The sequence below is a fragment of the Phragmites australis genome, chromosome 12 (genome assembly GCF_958298935.1).
Source record: "Phragmites australis chromosome 12, lpPhrAust1.1, whole genome shotgun sequence".
Classification (NCBI taxonomy): domain Eukaryota; kingdom Viridiplantae; phylum Streptophyta; class Magnoliopsida; order Poales; family Poaceae; genus Phragmites; species Phragmites australis.
The window spans coordinates 293806-318139 of record NC_084932.1 but is presented as its reverse complement, the minus strand read 5'-3'; the positions used below and the strand labels follow the sequence as shown (position 1 = coordinate 318139).

The following is a 24334-nucleotide window of genomic DNA, read 5'->3' as shown; positions in this document are numbered from 1 at the left end:
AACCGAGCCCACCTATCAACCTCCATGTCTTATTCCTCCTCTCCTCTCTATCCCTCTCTCTGTCCCAATTGTTGTCATCCCCACCTCCTCACCCCCGCGACGCTGGCAAATGTGGCCGGTGCCAACATCTGCACAACTGTTGTGTAGCATCAGCTGCTCCCTTGGCTCAAGATGAGGACATGGAATTATGGGGGCCACCATTTTAGTCACTGCAGAGCGAGAGGTAGAAGATGAGGAGGGGCTCAACGAAGATGGTGACGGATTTTGATGGGCTTCACGGTGGCGAGCTGCGGACGAAGATGCTGATGGGTGGACCCAGTCTAGGTGATGTGGCACAAATATTAGGTGACGTGGCACAAAACCATAGTGAAAAGAGTGATCAGGAGTTGATGCGTGTATAATTTCTGGTTTTCGAGTTTTCAAGAGGTAAATCGGATTCTGCGACAAATTAAGGGGTGTGCAAACTAGACTTTTTTTCTTTTTCTTTTTTACATGTGTGTCTGTCTGGATTTATGTCCCAATCAGCCGAGCACTCACTTCTGTTATTTGTTAAAGGAGAGCTAGCGCACCATGAATCCATGAAGTACTCCAGCTCCTGCTCCTGCCATCAAAAAATAAAAACCTCCTTCCCCTGCTCCTGCTGGTAGAAAATATAGTAGAATCTTCTTCGTCTCCATCCTGTTGCTCTTGGTCAGTTGAGAGGATAATGATCTGGAGGAGTCGAATCATGTGTGCGATGTCCGACTAAGGGGAAAAGAAAACAAGATTCCCGCAGTTGCTATCAACGAGGAGGAGCTTTGGCTTTTGCTTTGGGGAGGAAAATTAGTCCGAACCTCCCTTCACTGCGACACTGCGAAAAAGGAGGAGCAAGTTCCATGGCTTCCACCTTCGCCGCCGCCGCTCTCCTCCTCCACTTCCAGTTGCAGTTGCTCCTCCTCCTTTCACCGTCCGCTGCCCAGCCTGGTGAGCCCTTCCATCCATTCTCGTCTCCAAAGATTAGATTTTGTCTAGGGCGGCGCCGTCCTTTTTCTGCTTACACATTTCATACTCATAGCCATAGATGGGCAAATATTCCAACTTTTCAAGGAGATTTCCCAAATTGCAGGCAGCATGTGCATGACCACAGCTGCAATTGTTTGATTTCCCCCACAGCTTGAGCTTGCATTACATACATCTAAGCTAACTAGGTTAACTAAGCAATCAGGCTTCCCAGACGACACTGTTGTAACCTCACATAACCATCCATCTTGCCCTTTCGATCCTGCAGGTTTCATTAGCTTGGACTGTGGGGGAGCTGATGATCACACAGATGGCATCGGGATCCAGTGGACTTCTGATGCTAACTTCGTCTCCGGTGGCCAGACAGCACAATTGTTGGTCCAGAACGACCTGCAGAAGCAGTTCTCAACGGTGCGCTATTTCCCCGCAGACAACCGGAAGTACTGCTACACCATGAACGTCAGGAACAGGACACGCTACCTCGTCAGAGCCAGTTTCCTCTATGGTAACTTTGACAACAGCAATGTCTACCCAAAGTTCGACCTCTCCCTCGGAGCAACTTCCTGGTCCACCATTGTAATCGATGATGCAACCACCCCAGTAGTCGAGGAAGCAGTCATCTTGGCCGCTGCTCCGACACTCAGTGTCTGCCTCTCTAATGCTAGTACAGGGCAGCCCTTCATTTCTACCCTTGAGCTTCGCCAATTTAACGGTTCACTCTACTACACCACTGATGAGGCTCGCTTCTTTCTTACACTGTCTGCAAGGATAAATTTTGGCGCAGAAAGTAACGAGTCAGTCAGGTACTACTACTGCACAACACCATACTCATGCCTTTACATTGTCGATAGCTTCCAATCAGAATTCAAAGCTAGAATTCTGTGTCCAAATTTAGATTTACTCTACTTATAAACTTAACATTAACAGTTTACAGAATATCGTGTGAGTAAAACTACGGATGGGTGTAATTTTGTTATGATTCTCTTTCCTGATGAGGTCAAAGGTCTACTGTACTGTGTGATTGTGTGCTGTGCTGCCACATAACAAAGTTCTAATCATACTTCACTTTACTGTCATGACTTCAAAATTATAACCAGAATTATGTTTCGTTTCATGCAAAAGAAGACTGAAGGGTACTGTTTCTTGTTGCACAGATACCCTGATGATCCATTTGATAGAATATGGGAATCGGATTCTGTGAGGAGAGCAAATTACCTTGTTGACGTTGCTCCAGGGACTAAAAGAATATCAACTGCAAAACCCATATTCGTTGGTACCAACGAAGAACCACCTGAAACGGTCATGCAAACAGCAGTAGTTGGCCAGGATGGGTCCTTGAACTACCGCCTTGATTTGGAGGGCTTCCCAGGAAATGCATGGGGAGTCTCATATTTTGCAGAAATCGAAGATTTGGCACCAAATGAAACTAGAAAATTTAAGTTAGTGATCCCAGGCATGCCAGCATTCAGTAAACCAACCGTTGATGTGGAGGAGAATGCTCAGGGGAAATATCGTCTGTATGAACCTGGCTACACGAATATGTCACTTCCTTTTGTTTTCTCCTTTGGGTTCAAGAAGACGGATGATTCTTCAAAGGGGCCAATTTTGAATGCCATGGAGATTTACAAATATGTCCAAATTACTATGGGATCTCAAGATGGTAAGGAATTGTGCACATTTTTGCTACTGTTTCTTTTCCTGGCTAGAACAATCTTATGTTTCAGCATTGTACAATAAACAAGAAATCCACTTTGGTACTAAATTGGTGTATGTAACATTCACAGCAAATACCATGGCTAGTTTGGTATCACGATATTCACAAGAAGGTTGGGCACAAGAGGGTGGTGATCCGTGCTTACCAGCATCATGGTCCTGGGTGCAATGCAGTTCAGAAGCTGCTCCAAGGGTATTCTCAATGTATGATAGTCATATTGTTCTGCCTTCAATTTTTTGTCTTGCTTAATGTAATAGTATTTGACACCGAAGAATTGTTTCTTGCAGCACATTGTCTGGGAAGAACATTACAGGAAGTATCCCGGTGGAACTGACAAAGTTATCAGGGCTGGTTGAGCTGTAAGGACTGAATAGTTTATATTTGCCTTCTGTAATTATTTAGCTTCTGTTGTCTGATCTACTTGTTTCTGTTAATGCAGAAGGCTCGATGGTAATTCATTTTCTGGCCAAGTTCCTGATTTCAGCGAATGCCACAATTTGCAGTATATGTGAGTTTCCAGATATTTTGATAATATGTTATTCCGAATTTATTCTACTAACACAGGGTGTTTTTTGCCATTCCAGTCACCTTGAGAACAATCAATTAACTGGTGAATTGCCACCTTCTCTGGGAGATCTACCTAACTTGAAAGAGTTGTAAGTTCGACATCTCTGTGTGCACTTTGTCATTCCGTTAATTCATTCCACAGTTTAGAGGAAGTATAGTATTTCTTCTTTTTTCCTTTCTGACTTTTCTCTGTTTGTATTCACTTCTGTTGTTTTTTCTGCTCAAGAAACTCGAATGACCATTGATGCTAGTGGTTTAGTCTTTTTTCATACAAGTACAACTGTTCAAGGGTCGTTATGGAAACAAACGGACTGCTCTTATGAGCTAAAACCTTTGCAGGTATGTTCAGAACAACAAGCTGTCCGGACAGGTTCCAAGAGCACTTTTCAAGAGAAGCATCATTTTCAAGTTAGTATCAATTTCCCTCAAGCATATTATTAATTTCAGATGTGCTTTTGAACACTACAGTGGCTTGACCAGCTTCATTCTTCTGCGGCACTAAAATGCTTCCATATGTCTATCAAATAGCTATGTTGTTCTTAGGATGGTCCCATCTGTTCTAATTTGTTACCTGCCTGTAGCTTCTCAGGCAACAGTGGCCTTCACATCGTAAACAATGGCCTTAGCCAGGCTGTAATAATTATTATATGTGTGGTGATTGGAGCCATTGTGTTATTGGGTGCTGCTATTGGATGTTATTTGTTTACATGTAGGAGAAAGAAGAAACCTTCAGATGGTATGCACTCTTTAGCTCAACTGATATGTCTTGTATTATGTAAGGGCATGCAGTGATTCTTTTGCCATCTGCAGACACTGTTGTTATTACAGCACCAGCAAAAAAACTAGGCTCATATTTCAGTGAAGTAGCTACAGAATCAGCGCACAGATTTTCTTTATCTGAAATTGAAGATGCTACTGAAAAATTCAAAAGAATAATTGGCTCTGGAGGGTTTGGCATAGTATACTATGGAAAGCTGACAGATGGGAGAGAGATTGCAGTCAAGCTTCTCACAAATGACTCCTATCAGGGCATCCGAGAATTCTTGAATGAGGTCTGTTGCTGTTCTAGCCTTATTTAGTTTCTCCTACAAGTGTTGAAAAAATAAAGATAGCTCTCATTTAGTACTGCTTGGAACTTGGAAGAACGAAACCCTGAGGTGAAACTAGAGCCTGGTATGCCAGGGGATTGTTTCTCCTGCTGAAGGTGAAAAAACTTGCATATCTTTATAGCCACAGTATATTTTAAAAAATAGTCAGATGCGACCCTTCTGTTTATCTTCCTGCGATTCATAATGAGCAGCTCCCTGAAGGATGTCATTTCAAGTGTTCTTGCATTTGTATCACTATTCGTGCCCATTATTGTCCTGTGTGTCTAGGTCTACTGAACAGCTGTATCACGAAAGAATTGCATGCACCATTTTTCATGCATGATTTTTCTTCTGCATGGTTATTGTGATGAATTAATAAGTTACTGGGATGAGTTCTTGTTTCAGGTAACATTGCTTTCCAGAATACATCATAGAAACCTGGTGACCTTCCTTGGTTACAGTCAGCAAGATGGAAAAAACATACTTGTGTATGAGTTCATGCATAATGGAACACTAAAAGAACACCTTCGTGGTAAGTTCCCTTCCCGCTGGTGGTAAATCTAGTTTGTAGAATCAACAGCAAACTGTCCATAGGTAGTTAGTGATTCTCTTACAAGCAAAATGTTCCTTGTATTGTTGCATTTTAGGATCTTTATGATTGCATATGAAGTGCGTTAGAGCTTGCTTAATTGATTGGAGCTCAAACCTGTGACTGGATCAAATTCTCCTTAATGATATATAAGCTTTTTGTTCTATGTTGACTTTGACCAATTTGTTACCTTAAATTGAATCTAAATATAGAACATTAAGAAATTTTAGTACTGCCCACAGATTGAGATGTGGTTGTCCATGCATCAGATATCTCTAGTTTACCTCCCAAAAGGAATATCTCCAGTTTGAGATTGATTATTCAATGATCAACCTCAGCAGCAACATGAACTGTTAGATGACTGCACCCCGTAGAAAAACATATACAAATGAGTGTAAACTTTTTGCTGGTGTTCACAGGAGCTGCTGATGAAAAAATAACCAGCTGGCTTAAGCGTCTTGAGATTGCAGAAGATGCTGCAAAAGGTCTGCAGTCTTTCTACTTTGCATTTTTCCTACTTGCAGATTAAATATGAACAATTAACCTGGCTTGCACTATTCTGAATGTAAAATTGTAAAAATCAGGCATAGAGTATCTCCATACAGGATGCTCCCCAACAATCATTCATAGAGACCTCAAGAGCAGTAACATTCTCCTTGACAAGAACATGAGAGCAAAAGTTGCAGACTTTGGGCTATCGAAACCTGCAGTGGACGGGTCTCATGTGTCAAGTATAGTTCGAGGGACAGTTGGGTATCTGGACCCAGAGTAAGGCGAAGCAATCCGAGGTGTTTCATATGATATGATTGTAACATCTGGTTCCGACTGAAAACTTTGATCTTTTTGTTGTGGATAGGTACTATGTGTCGCAGCAGCTGACAGAGAAGAGCGACATGTACAGCTTTGGCGTGATTTTACTTGAGCTCATCTCAGGGCAGGAGCCAATCTCGAATGACAGCTTTGGGCTCAACTGCCGGAACATTGTTGCGTGGGTAAGAGAAGAGAAGAGACTTTCTGCCCTAACATTGTTTCCTTTCTCCGACATTTTGTTCGTGAAATTGGCAGGCTCGAGCGCACATCGAGAGTGGGAACATCCACGCCATGGTTGACGAATCGTTGGAAGATGGTGGCTACGACCTGCAGTCGGTGTGGAAGATGGCTGAGGTAGCCATAATGTGCGTGAAGCCCAAAGGCGCGCAGAGGCCAGGCATCTCGGAGGTGCTCAAGGAGATCCAGGACGCAATCAGCATCGAGCGGGGACCCCAGATGCAACAGCAGCTCATGTCCAAGTCATGTGAGCAGAATGCATCATCCTTGGACATGCGGCCGGGTCTCAGATAGCTGCATCTGCATGTATGGCTTGTCTCAGTCCCAGACGAGGATTGCAGTTTCATCTGCTTACTTATTCTCTTGTCTTCCTTGAGTTATGGAAGGTCGTTTAGCTAGCAAGCAAACGGGAAGTTTTGGCAAATCATGTGTGCAAGTTTGAAACAAATCCTCGGTGATTGATCATTTGTTACCGAAATGAAAACAAAAGGCAAGAGATGATCAAGACGTGCTTTCTTTGTAGACAACGATATCATTCATCAAAGGCAGGCAGGCATCAATGGGAAATCCCAAATGTGATAGGATGGGCGACTACACTAGATGTTGTCTAATGGCCAGGTTTGGTACGATACTTAGTGGTTAACAGCAGATACCTAGTGGTTAACAGCAGATGACTTGTAAACCTCCTTTAATACAGTAGCACCCAACAATACGCATGTATCTATTACATATTTAAGGTCCAAGAATCAGAAGCCAATCAGAGTCGAGGACTGTAGCTAGTGTAACAATGCAATGGGTCCTGCATATGTGTGCATAACACAGTTACTATATATACGTATATTTACATGTATAGTATAATTTTCATTTTCGCCCAGGGATCAAGGTACTGTAGCAATAGGTCCTACATATGTGTGCATATATACGGTCACTGTACATGTATATATATATATATACGCATATAATATAATTTTCATTTTCAGAAAATTCCAGAAAAATGTCATAATGAATATTAGTTATATTGATAAATCATCTGAGATAATCTAAAATGCAAAGAAAAATATCTTAAAAATATGAAACAAATTCTGTTAGATTCATATTACTGCCATTTACATATTAAAATTATATACATGCATAAAAATAGTATTGTTTTTCATATAATTAAATGAATATATTAAATATTGATAAATTTATAAATAAATATTGAGATGTCCAAAATTAATAAACTCAATTTTTTATCTTCTTTTATCATGCTCCGTGCAAAAAAAAAAAAAGGCATGGCTTAGACACACCAATCCGCATGTATTTTTTTGTCAACAAAAGCTCAGCCCCTGTCTTGTGCACCAACAAAAGGAGCAAGTTACAGAAACAAATCATGTACAAACAGGGGACTCTTACTTTTGGTTTCTCAACCCACGACAACATCACCAATAGGTTATGGACGACACAAGAAACCCAGATGTTTCATACACAGTTGATTCAATCTTCTCAAGCCAGCTTATTGAGCTTTCCTTCCCTCACATAATACCTGCAACCACAAACCACATGTATATATGTACTTCATCGGCCACCTGCTGTTCTGGACGCATCTTTCCTACAACTTCGCATGAAAGAGAACCTGATGAACAAGCAATAAAGCAAAGGTTACTAAATTGAAAGGGCTGTAGCAAGTAACCTGCAAATATTACATATTAACAAAGAATGACGTCCAAATTCCACCAACTCAATAGTATAGCGACATGCATACCTGGTATTTGGAAGGACTGGACAAAAACTCAGGTTCATGTTGGTTAATTTGAATCCACTCCCTCCAAATAAAACACTCATGTGCACAGCACCATTATCCAGCTGAGGTATACTATGCTCTGTGCAACCAGTTATTTTCAGAACCAGAGAAACGCCCAAGTTAGAAGATGTCAGATCAAAGTCCCATCTCCCGGACAATCACATTCCAAATGCTCTGTTATAAACAATATTTGAACCCAGCATGTGCAAGTTGTTCGCTTCAGTTGGATACAGCATCCTCGACATGTCTGACATGGGAGCATTGTTCCCTTGTCTCAAATCACTCCAGCCATCCCAGTGACCATTTGTAAGCTGTGGGTTTCTAGATTGTTGGGGTGGCATCTGTGCATAAGGGGATAGAGAACCATGGTTCTGTGGTAAAAGTCGGGATGCCATATAATTATCATTCATAAGGTTGAATGCACCTTGACTATGCTCTGTGAATCTCGTGGTTTCATAAGACTGCGCATTCTGTTGCATGAGTAACTGAACCATCGGATCATTATTTGATGTTTGCAACTGTGCTGTAAAACCAGGGGTATTTTTCATCTCCAGCCCGGAATCGCCAGTTCCAGGGATCCGCCCTTTGCCCACAGCTAATATAGCAGGATCAATAAATTCTATGTCACTTGTGTGTCTGGCTAACTGAGGTTCATAATGATTGGTGTTGCCACCCAAAAGATTATCACGGAAACGAGTTTCTGCCAAGTGCCGCGAAAGTGTGAGAAATTCAACTTGCTTTAGGAGAAGAAGCAAAAAATATTGAGACAGTAAACAAACCTAAGTATGTTGAGCCATACACCTGATTAGACCCATCCTGTGATGAAAATCCAGAAGAAAATGCAGGAGGGAATCTAGAAGGGGGATTAGGCCCATCCTGAGATGAAAATCCAGAAGAAAATGCATAAGGGAATCTAGGTGGGGGATTAGACCCTTCCTGAGATGAAATTCCAGAAGAATATTCAGAAGGGAATCTGGGTGGGGGATTAGCCCCTTCCTGAGATGAAATTCCAGAAGAAAGTGCAGTAGGGAATCTAGGAGGGGGAATAGACCCATACTGAGATGAAATTCCAGAAGAAAACCCAGGAGGGGGATTCAAACCATCCTGGGATGGAAATCCAGAAGAAAATCCAGGAGGGGGGACTCTTGCTGGCACTGAAAATCCAGGAGGTGCAGATATTTTAGACCTTGATGTGCCTGAGAAATCAAATTCTTCATAAGTTACAATACATTAAATCACAGAATTATAACCAATAGATCAGCAATCCATTTGCATGAGTTAGAATATTTACCAATGCTCAATGAAAAAAAGTGTGGCACACAGAATAAGATAAAAGAGAAATAATGAATCCTATCGAAAGCATTCAATAACAATATTAAAACACATCATTCTGCTCAGTCAGGCACAGAAGTCACAGGTATCATAGTACTCACCAGTAGTAGTCATATCCGACAGAGCAAGAGGGTTGCTATTTGAAAAATCATTCTCTAGGGAATGGAATGCAAGGCCATTCTGACAAACATTTCCACGAGAATTCTGGGATAGCAAACTGAAATTCTGCTCACTACCACAGTTTCTGAAAGATAAATCTAAGAAGTTTCCTTGGTTATCCTGTCTAGCAAATGAAAATCTAGACTCTTTGCTGCTGGTTCCTGATTTCCATGAAGGCACGGTGAAAGGCACATCATTATTTTCAGATTCTCTAAGCATCCTAACAAAATTGTTAGCAGTCGAGTACGACTTATCCCATGGATTAAACTCTGATGACAAGATATCAGAAATTATTCTGCTCTCATCCTTATTTACACTTACAGTCTTGTCAAAACTTCCTACGCTATCAGTTCTTACTGAACCCATTGCTCCAGGCTGATAATTTTCCATTCCAGGATGCCCAGAAACATTACCAAGTGTATATACAGTTCCTAGCCCATCTTGACCTCCATTTAACAAGGCATAAGTGTTGTCAGTTGAAGACAACAACAAGGTCTGCATCATTGAGGAAGTTCTACTGCCAATCGTCAATGTAGGGTTACTTTCTTTATCATTCCGCAATGAAGTATGTGATGTGTTAGAAAAACGGTCAAATGATGGATATGATGGTAGGTCTGAACCATCCAGCAGCGTAATATGATGTTTGTCAGTGTTCATTGAAGAATTTACCGTATCATTCAAAGGAGCCACACTACAACTTTGCAGCTCTGAACTCCAATCAAGATGCTTATCAGAACTATATTGACAAGAAAGAACAGTGTCCTTATTTTCTGAAGGCAGGAGCTCAGCAAGCTTCAAATGAGATTGGTTCTTGTCAAAATTCTGACCCACGGGCACCGCAATAGAAGTGTGTAGCACTGCATCTGGTTGTTGATTTCCTGCCATACTCTGAACCTCATCTTTGCTATCTAATATTACTGAAGATATCCGAACAGATAGCTTCTCAATATCAGTGTCCCTAGGTCCAATATCTTTCAATATTTTCTCACTGGCAGCATGATTAGATTGGCAGTTTACATCTTTTGAAGTAGGGCTTTTAGGAGCAATATTGGTAACTGGGTGGTCACCATCACCAGTCTTTACGTCTGATTTAGATACTGCTAGACTTGAAACAAAATCTGAAGGACTTTTGCTGGTACTGTTTACTGTTGTGTCTTTCTTAGGTAACATTGGTGACTTAGACGCTAGATGGGTTAGCTTTCCATTTCCATTCACAGCTTCATTTTCCTCGTTTCCTTTTGACATCACATCTGATACTACAATGTCATCATCATTCCAAGCTGAAGGTATTGTGGAGAAGTCTATGTCCAGCGATGACTCCAGTGATGATAGAGCTTGTATTTCCTTCGCAATACCAGGCTTATATGGCTCCACGGTTTTAGATGCACTGTCTTGTTCCGACACTTGCCATCCTTCAGACATGTTTGGTACTGTACTTGTATCGTCATTCCATGAAGAAGGTATTCTTGTATTTGAAATTGTTGAAGAACTTTCTGGCTCCGATTTTGATTTTGTAAGAGACTGTGACGATGTCACCCCGGTAGCTGTTGTTCTGGCATTCAAGTCACGATGCCCCCTGCAAATACAAAAAAAATCAGCAACGTAGTTCACATTTTCTATATATAACAAAAGACTCCTAGAGGTAGCATACCACGGAGCAGCTGGTGGAAGGATGGACCTCTCAGAACTACTGTTCGGAGGTGAAAGTCTGGGCTGGTTGGTGGTATTCTGTACAGAAGAAGGCCAGTAAATGCAGGAACATCATGTAAACCAACAAATATGGAGAATATCAACAATTTAACCTAGACCAGAAAGCAACATGAAATTAAAAAAAAAAAGACATGGCTTCCAATGCATTTTCACTTCAGTATAAAGAACATACGAGTGCTCCATTCTTGACTGCATGCCTGGTTGAAACCCCCCCACTGTAAGAGGAATCATCTGCTGGAGGAGGCAATAAAGTCCCTGCACGTCTTCGTGAAACACTGGATGCCATCTGAGGCACCCTAGTCCTGATAGGAATATAAAAGAGTGAATAGAAAGTATCAACTGAAACTATAAAAGTGTTGTTTTAGCACACAGGGACAAGAGTTCACCAAAGCAGTACTAAGATATTAACATCCGCATTAAAGCAGCCATACCATTTTCAAAATCAACAAACATGGAACACTAACAGCTTATACAGAGTAAGATTTTGCTGGTATGGCTCCAAGGAATATGCTTTCAACTAACTAGAATATCCAAAAGTAGAACAATAAAAGGTGATTTTCAAAAGCAACCGCAATGCCAAACGGAGCCACAGTATGAGTACAAGTAGCCTAGGCAGAAAAGGATAGCTATAGCCAGGACTGGCACGGTGGCTTAGAGCTAAAAGAGACGAAGCAAGCAGAAAAGGAAACAAATATTCCACAATGCCTGTCAAAAATAGCTCAGTACTACCTCGTATATGCTGAGATGATCTCATCTTTAGTGAAACTATCTTCCTGACTGCCTACGTCATGCAAATAGAGACAATCTGGATTTCCACATGTCTGAGAAAAATCAAGAAACACTCAGAATGAGAGCACCGGGTAGAGTACTAGTAGATGAAGCTATCACAATGAAGCAGCAATTTTACCACGTTCCGCAGCCATGCATGGCAATACTTCGTAGTACCAAAGCATGCTCTGCAAAGGTCAACAACCATTAGACTAACTATGTTGCGTAAAACGTCTGGAAGAGAACAAAGTATAGTAGCTCACCTTAAAACTTTTCCTTCCAAGACAAAATTGTGTACAGCTTGAATACACTGGATGGCCTCTTCTTCTTTGGCATAAGTAATATACCTGTACAAATTTGACAGTAATCAGCCATTGTTTAAATTAAGAGCTGAACTTCTGTATCTAAGTCCTATGCAAACAGAATACTCCCTGCAGTCACAAATAAGTGATGTTTTGGACATAGACACGGTCACCAATATGTACCTTTGACTGCTAGTTTCTATCGCAATATATTCACATAGTACAGAAAAATTATAATATTACAATAGTACTATTTAAGATAAACCTGCTCATATCATTTTCAAATATTCAATCTCAATATGTAAAGAGGTATTGATGGTCAAAGTTTAGATTCTTTGAATGCACGCAACCCAAACCATCACTTATATTTGTGACTGGAGGGAATAATTTGTTGCAACAAATCCTAAGAAAATCAATACCCAAAGGTTCTTAAACAGTTTAGCAGACCAAAATTAAAAGACAAAAGCATTTAACACATATGTAAGTCATTGATGGGCTAATGAAAGGTTGCAATCCTTGATCATGTAAAACAGAGAACCATGATTCTCTAGATCCTCAACAAATATATCCAGGAGAACTACAAAGCACTCAAACTAGAGCCTCAATTTGTATCTCCCAAGTTATTCTACAATCCATGCTTTCATATTTCTGGCATAACACAGTTTCCAAATATATCCAGCCAGTGTCTTGGGATTCCCAAAGAGAAATAACCCAGAAATAAGAAAACAAGTATTATATTTCCTTGGAGAACTACAAAGCACTGAAACCAAGAAAAATGTGGCAATTCATAAAGAGATGAATTCTAAGCAAAATCCAATAGGCAATAGCTACACATGCAGGATTACAGGTTCTGAAGTCAGTCCAGAAATATGGGAATGTCCCATCCATAAGAATCAGATGTATATCACCGATGATGCAGAAATCATGCCATGCTAAAATAGACACCTTGAATCTATCTGAAATCCCAGAATTTTACAGCAATAAAAAGCTACATCTGCTATGTTGGCTATGTTGGGTATCATGCATGGCTATGTAAATCAAGTGGCCCACACAGTTAACTAGGTCAGATTAACCTGAAAGTGACTGTGCTACTTGCAGGAGCATGGACATAATTGAAATCTCACTTTAATTTCCTACAACACCTAAGTATCAATGCTCTAGTATTAGGAAGAATAAGCAGTACAAGAAAGCATAAAACTTTGGAACATGCAATTGCAAAAAGGACAAAAATAATTATTAAAACTTAATAAGTTAATAATGTCTATGCATATGACCAGATCATGCATGTGTGGCATGAGGTTCAAAGAGGCATACACACTGATATTGTTGTTTGCTGATGCCTGCTGGGAAGGAGGCCCAGTTGGACGGGAAACTGAAACCTTCAGAACCTTCCCATACTGACCAAAGTATTCCCTGCGCTCAAGTACCTAAAACAAAAGGTAACAGTAGTGTTGATATGAGAACTAAAATTAAAACATATCACTCAACTTGGATGGATCTAGTTGTAAACAATGATATGGTGCTTACACTCTCATTGCATAAATTCGCAGGTAGCCCAATTATGTAGACCAGGTTTCTCTGGATAACCCTGACACTAGCCAGATGCTTCTTAGCTTCCACAGTTGCTGTTGCTGGTGCCTTTGGTTTGACCTTTTGGGTCTTCTGCTTCTTCTCTGCATTTTTCTCTGCCACCGTCCTGTTTCCATCAAAATAAACATAAGTTTGAACTTGTTATCGCGATACAGCTTTCACATATCAGTCAACTTTCACGCATGGGTCAAGTTAACTGAATTGTGATAAAAGCTGAAAAGGTCTATGCATGTTTTCTAAGCTAAAAGGATAATCCCAAATGCATGGAAGCATTTGGAGGGTGAAAGAAAGCATGATCGCTGAAAGTTTGAGACAGACCTCTCACAAGTGGTAGCCATCTTTCCAATCCTGTCCTTGTCGTAGGGTGTGCGGCATGCAGGGCAGCGGCCCTCTGTTTCCTCCTTCTCAGCCATATCTATGATGTGGTGCCAGCACCAGACACAAATCTGCATACAAAAAAGGACTGAGTAAATAGCAGCCTGTGAAGGGCATAGCGGCAAGGGGGCCACTGTGATGGATATGATAGGATGATTACATCGTAGCCGCATTTGCATGGCTTGAGCTGCTGGTCAGTGATGTCCATCTCCTCAGCACAGAGCGGGCAGGTGCGGTCTCCGTCGTCGCTCATGGTCGTCCTGATGGATGAGAAGTCAGAATGAAGAGAGACAAGAGTTGTTAGCAATCCAAATATGAGGAAGACGAACATGCCCCCGACCGGAACATATAAGACATACTGTAATAATTCCCTAAGCTATCAGGAACTTGAGATCCCAGGTATATTTGAGCACAGGAAGAAATACATCAAAGACTGAAGTGACACAGAAACAGAGAATATGGATTCAACCAAGTCAGCCATCCTATATCAATCAATCGGTAGAAACATATAAAGAAAAGCGGATTGCTGCGGGCAGACGCACCAGGGGAAAGAAAAATCCGAAATTCCGATCGGATTCTACCAAATCGCCAGGGAAGGAAGGCAATAGAAGAGCAAAAAAGAAAGGGAAACGCGTGTAGATGGAGGGATCGGAGGAACTCACATTGGAGGCGGACAGGCGGTCTCCGATTGCGGGATTCGGGGAGCCGGAGGGAAACCCTAGACGGAGAGGGAGGAGCCGGCGATTATTGAGGCGCGGGGGTGGGTGGAGTCAATCGAAGGAGGAGGGATGGATGGGTGGACTTGGTCCCTTTCCTGGCTTTGGTAGGGCAGGCGCGGCGGAGGCGACGCAACAGCCCAGGAGAGAGTATCTGTATCTGCGGTTCGGTTCCGCTGGGGAAGAAGGAAGAAGGAAGAAGAGGAGAGAGAAGCGCCGCCGCAGCCGGATCAGGCTTGTCTTGTCTGTGGCCCTTTTCCATTCCACCCCTCTCTCCATTTTTCTCTTTCTAGTGATAGATAATGGCATATCGCTGCTTCTTCTTCTTCTTCGAGTCGAGAAGTTAGACAAAGTGATCATAGCCCGACACTAATGATATGGTGATTTGCACCGATTCTTATTTTGAAGTGAGATCTGTTAGATTAGAATCGCTTGATTCTACAAGCAGAGACAGTTGTTATGAAGCCTGTAGATAAGAGAGGCGGAGCTTAATTCTACCAGCAGAGCTGATAACAATGGCAGTTGTTACGAAACCTGTAGATAGAGGAGGCGGAGATGATATGATAAGCACGAAAGAGATCATGTAGAACTATAGGTGTTCGGTTGGAGATTAAGAACAATCCATAATGTTTTCGATCCAACGGTGAACTAATGTTCATTTGTTGCAACCTTAGTATATAATGTGATACAGTCAGGAGACGTAACTTGATATTTACGTTTGTTCTCCATAAATCCAAATTTGATATTTCCACTTAAAATACATTCTTGAAATGAATATTTTTTTTAGAATTCTTTGCTACATTTTTAATTGTCCTATTTGATATATAATCTAAACTTTTTATTCGGCAATGTGACATGTGCATATGTGAGTCATAAACTCATATACATCATGAGCATGTGAATTTTTAAGAAGCGAATATATCTAAAATGGAGTCATGACTTAATCATATTATTGTTTAAAAAGATCTATGTACATAAAAATAATTAACATAGAAAGAAATTTAACACCACTAACTTTTAGATCTCTGGATGTTAAAATGTGTTTTTTTAAGACTCGGCCAGGTAGTAACCTTGTTATTGTCAATGGGGGGATTGGCCGCCATAGCTTGGACCAGAATTTTTTAGCAGGCCACATGAAGATTGCTGAAAATGCACGGTAGTCCAAAGTTGCTTTGGTGTACCACAAGAGAAAGTGTGTGACCGACTAGTGGACCCCACAAACACGCCAAGCGACATCCACCGATTCACCGGGTGCTATGCCACCGACTAGTGGACCCCACCAAACGCACCCCTCCACGAGATTTGTACGTTTTCTAGAGGGTTCAATTTGCAAAGACACCCGCCCCTGCAGCGAAGCAATCCCCGGCGGCGATGGCCTCCACCGGCGACGAGTACGGCGAATCGGAGGAGAGAGTTCTGAGCCACGGTGACGTGGTACTCATACGCTCCGACCTCGCCATCCTCCGCGGGCCCCGATTCATCAACGACCGCATCATCGCCTTCTACTTCGCCCACCTCTCATCCGTCGACGACCTCCTGCTGCTCCCGCCCTCCATCCCCTACCTCCTCGCCAACCTCCCTGACCCCGCCTCCGTCGCCGACCCGCTTCGCCTGGCCTCCCGCCGCCTCGTGCTGCTCCCCGTCAACGACAACCCCGACGTCTCCCTGCCCGAGGGCGGCTCCCACTGGACCCTCCTCGTCCTCGACAACACCAACCCCTGCGGTCCCCGCTTCGTCCACCACGACAGCCTCCGCGGCGCACCCAACCTCCCCGTCGCGCGCCGCCTCGCCGACGCGCTCCGCCCCCTGCTCCTTTCGAGTTCGAGGACGGTCCCGCTCGTCGAGGGGCCCACCCCGAGGCAACCCAACGGCTACGACTGCGGCGTCTACGTCATGGCGGTCGCCAGGGCCATCTGCGCCTGGTGGACCAACGGGCGTGGAGGGGGAGGAAGCGGCGATTGCGATTGGTTTGAGGCGGTGAGGAGGGAGGTGAACGCTGAGAGCGTCAAGGCCATGAGGACCGACCTGCTGCAACTAATCACTCGCCTCATCCAAGACAAGAACAAGGCCAAGTCAAGACAAACACTGACTGACTGAGGATGATGGCTGTGAGATCCAATCGATGCGAGGTAGTAGCTTAGCTGGTTAGTGATTTCTCAAGTTTTGTAGCTCTTGTTGAGCTTAATCACGGGGTTTCTTGCTCTGCTCTGCTTTGCTTTGCTTTTTGAACGATTGGTTTGGGAAGAAGAAGAACATGTAGAACATACACACTTGGGTAAGTGAAGTTTTGGCAAAACACACTTAAGTAAGCAGAGTTTTGAGCAAACTGTGCGGTGAATTGTTAAATTCTTGTGTATGATCAATGCTGCAATGCATTGCTACGGTGCTTATGTTTGCTACTTAGTTGGGTATGGATGGATTGGTGTTGGAGTTCATCTGTTCATGGGCTTATGCTTTATGACTGACTAATTCACTAGTACTATCTAAGATGAATTTATCTTCTAGTATGTTTTTGGATGATTGTAGATGCATGTGTGCGCGTGTGTTTATTGTTTGAATGCCACTTGAGAGTTGACAAGAGAGTCTGTTTTGTTGGTACAGCAATTCAGGTGTTGTTTCCTGAAACTTCTCTTCCCAGCAGTTTCAGAATTTCTGAGCTACATCACATGTGCTGCATGTCTCTTACTAAAGTGTTCCAGTGACTCAGTGAGTATGCATATCGTGTTGCAAGACATGTCTAGTCTATCATCCGTCCACATTGACCGTTTCGCCACAAAATGCAGTCTGTCGTTTCACCAGGAAATGCAGGCTGTGGGCGAGATAAATTCAAATCTTTTTGAATTGGGATCCATTATGTTCTTTAACTGTAGTTTATGCATTTCTGTTGGTTTGGTTTAGTATCAAATGTGCTATGTGAATTGGAATTCAGTTCATATTTTTCTGACTTCAGAAAGGAACTTCATGTTTTCTGATAATGACAAAAAAAAATTGACAATTTTCTGTAAGCGATACTTCAAATTCAAGCATCTGTCTGTCACCCGATAGATTATTTTGAACTTATTCAGGATATCATCATATGATCATGTTTCAACAATGTGCTAAACTTAAGTTGCAGGATGCTAGTTCAGGTACCACACTTGAAGAGATGGAAGTAGATGTAGAATAGGTCGTCTCCTGTGACCATCTGACAGCATGCCACACTGTCAGGAAGTCATGGGCAGCGTGAAGAACCGTTTGTAATATGATGGCTACAACTGGAGGAAGTATGGGCAGAAGCAAGTGAAAGGGAGCGAGTTCCCACGGAGCTACTACAAGTGCACTCACCCAAGCTGCCCTGTCAAGAGGAAGGTGGAGACAACAGTAGATGGACAGATTGCTGAAATTGTATACAGTGGTGAGCACAACCACCCCAAGCCTCATCCTCCCAGGAAGCCATTGCCATCGACAAGTACAGAGGTTGTGGTCGCGGACGTGCATGGTACTAACGATGCAGGAGTAGAAAGCCAGATAGGAGGACACAACCGGGCTCATGGTACTGCTGTTACAGCATCTGGAGGCAGTTCTAATTGCTTTGACGAATTTGGAAAAATTATTGAGCTCAATGAGAACAGGAAAAGGTACGTTTTTGTTGCTAACATTCTGCTATTGAGAACATACTATTAGGGCTTTACAGAGCATGTGCAAGTGGTGGCATAGAATGGCAAATAGCAGACTACAGTGTTGTTAATATGATAGTCTGCAATGAGTAAGGACCACGTGGTTGTTGCCAATTTATTATCACATAATTGTTGTTAATATTTTTTAGGCGAAATAATCATCAATATTTAGGGAAGGAAAGAGGTAAAAATGGAATAAATGCTCCTTTGCATTACCCTTGCATGATGCACTGAGCTAACCGCAGTTTCATTACAGTCTTCTCAGAAGCCACTGAGCTGACAAAGTAAAGGTATAGTGTGTTTAACTTTCCATTCATGGCATTTCCTTTCTCTCTCTTTTTCTTCAGCAAAGTACCGTGATAAATCTATTGAGTTAAGAGAATTGTGACACGACACTACTAATTAGCAGTTTGAACTTGGTGGCTAAAGTATTCAGAAAAGGCTGTTTTTTAATTGCTAAAACAGAATGGTCCGATTTGACAGATGTGGTAATACTGTGATGTTAATGTTGCTGGGTTTGATGTCTCATATTATCATCTATTGGAAAGTGTGAACTAATTAGCATGAGTGCAAGACAGCATGGCCATGTTAATACGCAGCAACCTGAACTTTGGTTTTGGTCTTCCAACTAGCCCGTGAAGAAAATTCTGCAACTTGAGGTTAGCTGTCCCATAGCATAGAGCCTCATCCAATAATAATTTGCAAGGTTGAGGCAGTAGTGCCACAACTGCAAACTAACAGAGAAGCTATCTATCCTGTTGGAAAATGAAGATCTGCACAGATGTGGATATTGAATATTTCATATGCCAAATAACTTATGCATATATACGTCTCACAGCTCATCAATACTTGCTGTTTCAGCACAAGGGACAAGCAGTCAAGTAATGCAAGCAGCCTGACTAGGCCTGGCAACGGGTCGGGTCGGGGCCGGGTGCAACCAGAACGAACCCGACCCGAAACCCGAATTAAAAAACCCGACCCGAACCCGAACCACTTTGCGGGTGCAAAATTGAACCCGACCCCGAACCCCGCGGGGACCCGAAACCCGACGGGGACCCGAACCCCGACGGGGACCCGTGGGCACCCGCGGGGACCCGAACATGCAATAGTAGCAGATGCACCAAATAATGAAATCAACCATGAACCATGCATTCAAACATGTACAAAAGTATAGAACTTAGAAACAACTAAACAACAAACATACAGAAGTGCAAAACATAGTTTTATCAGCATCCTTACATAATAGCAAACCATCTCATGGTTTTATCCTCACATATCCACACATTGAACTATTGAAGACAATTCATAAATACCACTTTCACACTTGACACTTGACAGTAAGCAAGTAGCCAAAGCAACAAGCTACACAAGCCAACAACAAAATAAATAGTACATTACTAGTTATTACAACACGTCTTGCTCAGTGATCAAATAAAAGTTAACAATAATAGATGAAGATAAGTATGGAGCCACAACAAATTGTAGAGCTTCAATTCTTCCTCTAATTCTTCGTTCAATCAATAATAGCTGAATCAAGTTCCTCCTAAATATAGAGAGCATCATTAGCACAATCATATGTTAAATGATAGATAAGGATAACAATTTAAAAAAAAAATGATAGAATGATATTACCATTTCTTCCTCTTCATCCTCAAGACAAGTCCTCAATGCGCCTGAAAAAGTGGATTGATACCCTAATAACACAATGTTCACAAGTTAGTGCATACACATGTTAGTTACACATAAGTATTGAAATATAGAAATGCATAAGTATTGTTACCTAACATATCAGCTCGAGACCAAGCTTGCATACACATAAGTGCTTCTACCATTTGTGGAGCAAGACTACTTCGAGATGGACTAATTATCCTCCCACCGGTACTAAATAGTGACTCAGATGCTACTGTTGTCACGGGAATTGCCATAACATCTCGAGCAATCTTTCGCAAAGTAGGATATTTGAGCCCTGCATATTGCCACCAGTGTATGATATCCAAATCTTGTGTTCTAGGTAGCAGTGGCTCCTCCAAGTACAAATCCAGCTCTGTACGCACATAAGAAGACGTCGCAGCTGGTTGCTTTGCTATGTATTCATCGAATGTGTCAATCCAGTCATCATCATCTTTGGTCTGAGCAACAACACTAGCTCTAGTATCGGAACCATCTGTTGTTGCAATACCCTCCATGGTATCTTGGTATTGCAACACCAAGCTGTATAACAAGTCTCTAACCTTTTCAACGTGTTCCCTAGCTGCACTTTCTGTCCCATTAATTTTGAGAAAAAGAGCATTCAACAATTGCAGTTTGTACCTAGGATCTAGGACAGCAGCAACAACCATCAAACCATGAACATCTGACCAATATTTATTAAATTTCTCTTTCATCAACTTTGCCATTTCTTCTACCTTAGAGTTGCTGCTAGCTTGCCATTTCCTAATAGCCAAATAAATATTGCATATTTTGGGAAAGAAAAGATTTGCCGTTACATATCTGGTGCCTGACAATAACTCAGTAACATCATAGAACATCTTCAATCTATCACAAAGTTCTTTAGCAAAATTCCAATCATCTTTAGTTGGAGAACAAGGAGTAAACAATTTATCACGTTGAGCAAGGCGTTCAAAGACCTCTTGGTACCATATTGCAGTGCTAAGCATTAGATAAGTTGAATTCCATCTAGTTTTACAATCAAGAGCAATTCTTTTTTCATATGAAATGTTCATTTGGGAAGTCATTTTTTGAAACCTCTCATGCCTTTTAGGTGTGGCTGTCCAAAATCCAACACTATCTCGAACCCTTTCAATCCCCTTCTCCAAGACAGACATTCCATCTTTCACAATTAGATTTAATATGTGTGCAGCACAACGCATATGTATCAATTTACCCTGCAACATACAAGTGGAAAGTGGCAACTTATCTGTCATTCTCTCTATGAGATTATCGTTGGTGCTGCAATTATCAAGGGTTATAGTAGACAGTTTCCTCTCAATGTTCCAATCCATAATAACTTCATGAAGAACATCAGTTATTACTTCGGCAGTATGAGGGGCTGGAACATAAATGAACCTACACATTACAACATAGGAAACTTTAGTAGTGAATGAGGGGCTGTAACATAAAATTGAACCAATATAGAGAAGAAAGAACAAAATCAATATTACCTCACAATGAAACTTTTCAACCTCCACTCATCATCAAGGTGATGTGCTGTCACTGCCATGTAGCCTTTCCTTTGATGATTTGCTGTCCACATGTCCGTGGTGATGGCAACACGAGATTGACATTGATGAAAGTACTTGACCATAGAATGCTTTTGCACTTCATACATATCCAGTATGTCCTTCCTAATTGTGTTTCTAGACACCACTTTGAATGCAGGTTGCAATGCACCACAAAACTTTCTAAAGCCAACATGGTCCACAATAGATAGAGGGTACTCATGGATACATATCATAAGTGCAAGTTCTTTCCTAGCCACATCTTGATCAAACACATGTTTCTCTAAGGTAATTGTCCCGTCTTGTGGGTTTGTTGTTAACTTAAGACTAGACTGTTTTAAGCCCTTTCTAACTGCTCGATCTGGACAAATCTCAAGGTGCCCATGCAAGTGTTTGGTACCATTTCTTGTCTCTCCTCCTAGAAGTTTCTTACACCATGTGCATTTAGCTTTCCATGCATTATTTATTTTAATTCTATCAAACTCTTGCCAGACAAAAGATTTTAGTTTCCTCTTACTACCAACAGTAACATCATCCTCTACCTCAAACACATCATCAGTACGAGTACCTTGAGATTCCAATTGTGCTGCTGAGCTAGATGGTTGTGCAACAGCATGACCACCAGTTGCCCCACCAGCACAAGATCCACTAGTACTAGGATTTGACATGTTCTGCATACCTGGAAAAAATATATAAGCTGATCAAAGACCATGACAACTAACAGGTCACTGAGAACCAACGTACGCAATATGAATAGTAATGAATTATCATATTTACTCTTTCTATCATCAATCAAATATTATCTTTCAAGCACAAGTGTAACCTAGAGATAAGATATCAGAATGTACTGGTACATGCTACAGAACTAAGATGACATCCATTCATCCCCAATTTTGCAAATACCTGAACAATAAATTACAGCATAACAGCACTATGACAATTTGTACAACTTCTATCAATGCACAAGGAGGTAACAGATCACTGGATTATACAATTTATGACTTTATGTGCAAGAAATTTCAGGATATCAAATGTTGTATAGTCATCTATAACATCTAGTCATCTACATCGCTACACAACATGTAACCATATACAAAATAATATCGCTACACAACATGTAACCATATACAAAATAATATCTTTCTCAGATCAGACCGTCGGTTTCTATTTGAAATTCTCGCTTTGTACTTTTGTAGCCTTAGTCCTCTCTCTCACTGGCACTGCAAGAAGATAAAAAGGCAACTGGAACTGGTATGGCAAACTTGAGAGAAGTCGAACCTCACTACCTCAGTCAGGCGAAGGCACTCGGGAACTTGAGAGAATGCAGAGGCAAGCAGGCCGCAGGCACTCGGGCGGTGAGGGCAGAGGAGGCGACGAACGGACGAAGAGGCCAGGACGCGGTCACGCGGGAGGGAGAGGAAAAGGACGCTGCACGGGCGGCCGCCGTCTCCCAGCTATTGGATCCGAACCAGCCCGAGGCAGGCAGCACACCACCACCGCTGGCCCGCTGCAGGTCGACTGGTCGAGCTCCGGCGGCCGGCGGGATCCTGGTGGCTGGCGGCAGCTAGCGCGGACGGGCGGACGGCTCGGCGGGACGGGCGGACGGCTCGGCGGGACGGGCTACGGGCAGGGGCAGGCGCAGCCGGGCAGGAGTCAGGACGGCATGGAGGTGCGGGCGCCTGGGGGCTGCGGCGCCGGCGGGCGGCGGTCTGGACTCTAGCAGTGGCGGCTGGGGATTGCGGATTGGGGAATTGCTGGCTTGCTGCTGTGCTGCAACTGCAATGCGGACGGAACGGATGGCCGGATGGGGTCACGGGCGAACGGGCCGGCTAGGGTTACGAGTGGTGCCTTCGTGGGCTACTGAGCTGAGCGCTGCGGGAGTGCGGGCTGCCTGGCGGCTGCGGGGTGCGGGCCCCCGTGAATACCCCACGGGTGAACTTGTCTCCCCGAACCCGACCCGACCCGCTGCGGGGACCCGACCCGCGACCCCCGCGGGTACACTTTCGCACCCGCCCCCGCACCCGCCGGGTCTAAAACCCGCGGGGCCCCGACCCGACCCGACCCGTTGCCAGGCCTAAGCCTGACAGCTTATATTGAGTATGAGCCTACTCTTGCTTCAACAGACTGCGAGTTATCCGGGCATGCATTCCGTTGGCGCAAGTATGGTCAGAAGGTTGTGAAGGGAAATTCGTTTCCAAGGTAGTAAAATATTTCTCTGCAGACTTGCTAGTGTGCCATAATGGTCAGGGAAAAGTTTGTGCGTCTGAAACCCTGAGCCTAATTGCTACTTTTGGATTCAACCATCTCCACAACTTTATGCAGTACATTAATTGCTAACCCCTATTATCCGGAGGTGTCATATCCCTTTTCGGTTTCCCGGGAGAAGAAAATATTTAGGTAGCATTGTAGATCCTTTTTGGCTCGAGTTTTTCAATTGAGCAGTTGGAACTGCACACATCACCCAGATGGCACTTGGTAGGGCTGAAACAATTAATGTATAAATTTAGACATGAGTCGGTGTTATAATATCAGCTCAATGCGAATTAATAATTCTGAAGCGTAGAGCAAAGCTTAACCTTATTAATTGAATTGGTGGTTAGCTGGATTTGTGTTTTGGACAAGTGCGTGCTCTTTTTTTAACTGAAGAAGTAGATGCATGCTAACTAATAGATACCTGACCTGTGGGTGGTGTGGTGTGCAGGAGATACTAGAGATGCAGTG

The 24334-nt window shown here is 42.7% G+C and overlaps 3 protein-coding genes and 1 pseudogene across 4 annotated transcripts; 3 read left to right on the top strand and 1 right to left on the bottom strand.

Moving 5' to 3' along the window:
• The first annotated feature begins 570 nt into the window (after positions 1–570).
• On the top strand, positions 571–6872 carry LOC133886646 (probable LRR receptor-like serine/threonine-protein kinase At1g67720). The gene is made up of 15 exons (XM_062326383.1): positions 571–963; positions 1268–1802; positions 2154–2659; positions 2784–2916; positions 3001–3072; positions 3153–3221; positions 3298–3369; positions 3620–3688; positions 3862–4016; positions 4091–4332; positions 4774–4900; positions 5377–5442; positions 5542–5725; positions 5814–5949; positions 6023–6872. The coding sequence occupies exons 1-15, from the start codon at positions 876–878 to the stop codon at positions 6296–6298; spliced, it is 2730 nt and encodes a 909-aa protein (XP_062182367.1). The 5' UTR covers positions 571–875; the 3' UTR covers positions 6299–6872.
• A 411-nt stretch (positions 6873–7283) lies between these two features.
• Positions 7284–15048, bottom strand: LOC133886231 (uncharacterized). Of its 2 annotated transcripts, none has more exons than XM_062325967.1 (14): positions 14566–15048; positions 14184–14283; positions 13967–14094; positions 13586–13754; positions 13373–13485; positions 12020–12103; positions 11896–11944; positions 11718–11809; positions 11161–11290; positions 10930–11006; positions 9221–10854; positions 8567–8983; positions 7749–8487; positions 7284–7619 (listed from the first exon to the last, which is right to left on the bottom strand). In XM_062325967.1, exons 2-13 carry the CDS (start codon positions 14274–14276, stop codon positions 7946–7948), a joined length of 3528 nt encoding a protein of 1175 aa, XP_062181951.1. In that variant the 5' UTR covers positions 14277–14283; positions 14566–15048; the 3' UTR covers positions 7284–7619; positions 7749–7945. The 2 variants fall into 2 exon arrangements, with proteins under 2 accessions (XP_062181951.1, XP_062181950.1); XM_062325966.1 differs by having other exon boundaries at positions 14686–15047.
• A 980-nt stretch (positions 15049–16028) lies between these two features.
• On the top strand, positions 16029–17995 carry LOC133886723 (NEDD8-specific protease 1-like). The gene is made up of 2 exons (XM_062326517.1): positions 16029–16868; positions 17855–17995. Exon 1 carries the CDS (start codon positions 16111–16113, stop codon positions 16834–16836), a length of 726 nt encoding a protein of 241 aa, XP_062182501.1. The 5' UTR covers positions 16029–16110; the 3' UTR covers positions 16837–16868; positions 17855–17995.
• Positions 16842–24319, top strand: LOC133887217 (WRKY transcription factor 44-like; annotated as a pseudogene).
• Positions 24320–24334: the final 15 nt, after the last annotated feature.

Excerpts from the sequence above, each read along its gene's own strand:
- LOC133886646 (XM_062326383.1), top strand. The coding sequence starts at position 876 with ATGGCTTCCACCTTCGCCGCCGCCGCTCTCCTCCTCCACTTCCAGTTG. Across the intron at positions 4,901-5,376 it reads ACTAAAAGAACACCTTCGTG|GAGCTGCTGATGAAAAAATA; the intron begins GTAAGTTCCCTT and ends TGGTGTTCACAG. Across the intron at positions 5,726-5,813 it reads GTTGGGTATCTGGACCCAGA|GTACTATGTGTCGCAGCAGC; the intron begins GTAAGGCGAAGC and ends TGTTGTGGATAG.
- LOC133886231 (XM_062325966.1), bottom strand. Across the intron at positions 14,095-14,183 it reads CATGCAAATGCGGCTACGAT|ATTTGTGTCTGGTGCTGGCA; the intron begins GTAATCATCCTA and ends TTTTGTATGCAG. Across the intron at positions 8,984-9,220 it reads GTCGGATATGACTACTACTG|GCACATCAAGGTCTAAAATA; the intron begins GTGAGTACTATG and ends TTGATTTCTCAG.
- LOC133886723 (XM_062326517.1), top strand. The coding sequence starts at position 16,111 with ATGGCCTCCACCGGCGACGAGTACGGCGAATCGGAGGAGAGAGTTCTG.